This window comes from Rhododendron vialii, chromosome 11a (assembly GCF_030253575.1).
Source record: "Rhododendron vialii isolate Sample 1 chromosome 11a, ASM3025357v1".
Classification (NCBI taxonomy): Eukaryota; Viridiplantae; Streptophyta; class Magnoliopsida; order Ericales; family Ericaceae; genus Rhododendron; species Rhododendron vialii.
This window is the reverse complement of record NC_080567.1, coordinates 18,275,778-18,279,021: the sequence shown is the minus strand read 5'-3', so window position 1 is coordinate 18,279,021 and position 3,244 is coordinate 18,275,778. Positions and strand designations below refer to the sequence as shown.

The following is a 3,244-nucleotide window of genomic DNA, read 5'->3' as shown; positions in this document are numbered from 1 at the left end:
TTTGCAATCTAAACAAAAATATATACTCCAAATTAAAATTAAAAGAAATGCTAAAACAAAATTTGATTTTTTAAAGAAAAATCGTGTAAAATAAGGTCTATTTTAAAATCTTTTGGCTTCACTATCCAAGACGACCGGACAAATATTTTTTTGAGGAAATACTAAAAAAAAACCTCGAAGAAAACATGACACGCAAATGCAAATTTTTTTTTTGGTGCCAATATTATATACATTAGTTGGATTTAGCGGGGCGTTAGTAGGTTAATTCACATAAAATTTCAGAGACTATCTATAACTCTGATTCCCAAACGTGCACGAGTCGAACGAGTCACCAATTGGGACAGGAGCCCATTGGTATACGCAAATGCAGCAGTTGACAAAGCAATACTATATAGTGTTAAAATTTGGGGCGGAAATTCTATCCGCAAATAAAAAAATTTGCACTGGATGTTTCATCTGACCAAGTAAATCATTTCTTTTAATTAAATAACCTAAAAAGCCGACAAACAAAGGTTTGGGTAAGAAAGGCAAGGGATCATATGGCCTCCTGTGTCTGCTTCGTCAGAGAAACAATACACACATGTATGTATATGTATCTCTCTATATCTATATATACCCAAGACACTTCCGAATTTGCTTGGCATCAATTGGGTTTATTCATCACTGCAAGAAATACCCAGATAGCCTTTTGTAACAGTTGTTTCGTTTATCTCTATCTCTCCTTGTGATTTTTATATTTCAGAATTAACAATTGCAAAAGAGTACAATTATTCAAAAAAATCTTTGAAAATGGAAGGCAATACAAGTGGTAAATTCAAGAGGATTTGTGTCTTCTGTGGGAGCAACTATGGCCATAGAGAAGTCTTCAGAATCGCTGCTGCTGAGTTGGGGAATGAACTGGTTGGTCTTTTTGTGTTTTTGCTATTGCCCAGTCTCTCCTTCAATCTTTGTTTTGCTGCACATGCTCTCTGATTCAATCATTGTCTTGCTGAATACACTCTCTGATTGAATCTTATGTCGTTGACTCACAATAGTGCTTTGTTTGTTTAAAAATGAATTTGCAAATTGGTGCTCAAGGGACTGTGATTTTCCTGTCCAGAATGTGACTTATTGGTGGTGAGACTGTTGGTTTTTTGTTTTCTTCTGGTATCAAAATGTGGAGTTGTGAATCGGGTTTGTTGTATTGAACTGGTTTCATGGGATTGACAATGGCAATTGTTACTGTTCTATCCGTGTTTGGTTTCGGAACACGAAGATACGAGGATTCTGTGATTTGGGTGGTTGATTTTTTGTGCTGGTTTACTTCCCTCGGTTAATGAGACAATTTTTTCACCTATGCTTGATTCCTGATTCCTGTTATTTTAGTGTTCTTAATCGCATTTTGTGGCTTGTGATTTCAGGTCGACAGGAAAATAGATTTGGTGTATGGTGGAGGAAGTGTTGGGCTGATGGGTTTTATTTCCCAGAGAGTTTATGATGGAGGTTGCCATGTTCTTGGGTAACTAGAGCCAATTTGTATTTTATATATTTTGTTATTGATAAACTTGTTCATCGCTTTAAACTAGCATCTGTTGTTCATGTTTTAGCACATGACTCAACTCTTAAATGCTCAACGTGTGCAGGGTCATTCCAAAAGCCCTTGTTCCTCTCGAGGTATCACTAATGTTCTGATCTCTGTAACTTTGTTTCCAACGTCAGTGAGTCTCAAAAACTTTCCTCGTCAACAAAATTTGAGTTGTTCTTATGATCACATTATCTTTTCGATCAAAAGAAAGTCATGAAGCTACTCTAATTTGAGGTTAATTTGATTCTTGGTGATATTCTTAACTTTGATTGTTTGTATTAGTTGTTTGTTGGGTGGTCTAACTCTTTGAAAGAATGACTTAGGAAAAAAAGTTCCAGGGTACCTTTTAATTGTTGTCCTAGTTGTCTATCCAATGGAAGTGCTTCATTAGCCTGTGTTGTTGCAGAGTAAATAAACTTACAATACAATTGAAAAATTGACAGATATCTGGTGAATCTGTTGGAGAAGTTAGAATTGTTTCAGACATGCATGAGCGTAAAGCTGAAATGGCTAGAGAAGCTGATGCTTTTATTGCTCTTCCAGGTAATTAACTAGACGTCTTTGTTCTCTCATGGAGGAAGTATAGTTGCATGCATTTTGTGTACTTATATTAGTGATATTTAAATTATTTAGGTGGATATGGAACTATGGAAGAGCTTCTAGAGATGATAACATGGTCGCAACTCGGAATTCATAAAAAACCGGTGACCCATCAATCTAAATTCAGAAAATATTTAATCTGAGGGCTTCTCTTCTTCTTTTTTCTTTTTTTCTTTTTTTTTTTCTAGTTTTGTAAATGTGTAATCCTCGTGCAGGTTGGTCTGCTAAATGTCGATGGGTACTATAACTCTTTGCTTGCATTATTTGACAATGGTGTTGAAGAAGGATTCATCAAGCCAAGTGCTCGACTCATCATCCTTTCCGCTCCAACTGCCAAAGAGCTTTTTGTAAAGATGGAGGTATTGATCCCACTTCACTGTCAAGATGATTTTATTTTCATTTTTTCCTGTTTTTCTTAGTTTGTCAATGGAAGGAATCAATTTCTGATGAAGCAGATACAAAATCATGTTTGGCTGTAAATAGAAACGACTCCACCTGCTTTCTTTATCAACAAATTGCAAGAATAATTTCAAGTTCTTTAACCACATGACCTGAATAGGCTTATTTGTCAATGCTGCACTATTGAAAGGCAGATTTGATCAAAAAGCACATGGGTTGCGATGTGGAATTTTTTTTCTTTTTCTTTGTGCTTTCTTTCTACTCATTTTGAATTGGAACTTACAATACCATTGGCATCAATTTTCGGAAGCTTTGGAAATCCCTTCGATAAGTAGGCTCTAAATTCTGTTATTTAACTTTGCAGCAATACACTCCTTCCCATGATCATGTTGCCCCTCATGAAAGCTGGCAACAGATGGAGCAACTGGGTAAATACCCAAAGGAGCGAAACCCCCAATGAGTATCTTGTTGGTGGTAGGTCTATTGCTTCAGTCATTCCTGGTTTGATTTGTCATAGTTTTTGAGTTGTTTTTGAAAATTTGGCTCAAAATGGGGCCACTTGTATGTTACTATGTACTTTTGTTATTCTTTGTGATTTGATTTCTAGTAGAATCTGCCTTCATGTTTTACAAGAAACATTGGAATATAATGGAAGTGGTTAATCAACACTATTCCCTAGTC

The 3,244-nt window shown here is 35.8% G+C and overlaps 1 protein-coding gene across 2 annotated transcripts; it reads left to right on the top strand.

The window, feature by feature from the left end:
• Positions 1-406: 406 nt before the first annotated feature.
• Positions 407-3,244, top strand: LOC131307638 (cytokinin riboside 5'-monophosphate phosphoribohydrolase LOG8). 2 transcript variants are annotated; one of them, XM_058334259.1, is made up of 8 exons: positions 407-582; positions 743-900; positions 1,401-1,498; positions 1,623-1,653; positions 2,008-2,107; positions 2,198-2,268; positions 2,380-2,523; positions 2,928-3,244. In XM_058334259.1, exons 2-8 carry the CDS (start codon positions 790-792, stop codon positions 3,021-3,023), a joined length of 651 nt encoding a protein of 216 aa, XP_058190242.1. In that variant the 5' UTR covers positions 407-582; positions 743-789; the 3' UTR covers positions 3,024-3,244. The 2 variants fall into 2 exon arrangements, with proteins under 2 accessions (XP_058190242.1, XP_058190241.1); XM_058334258.1 differs by having other exon boundaries at positions 521-900.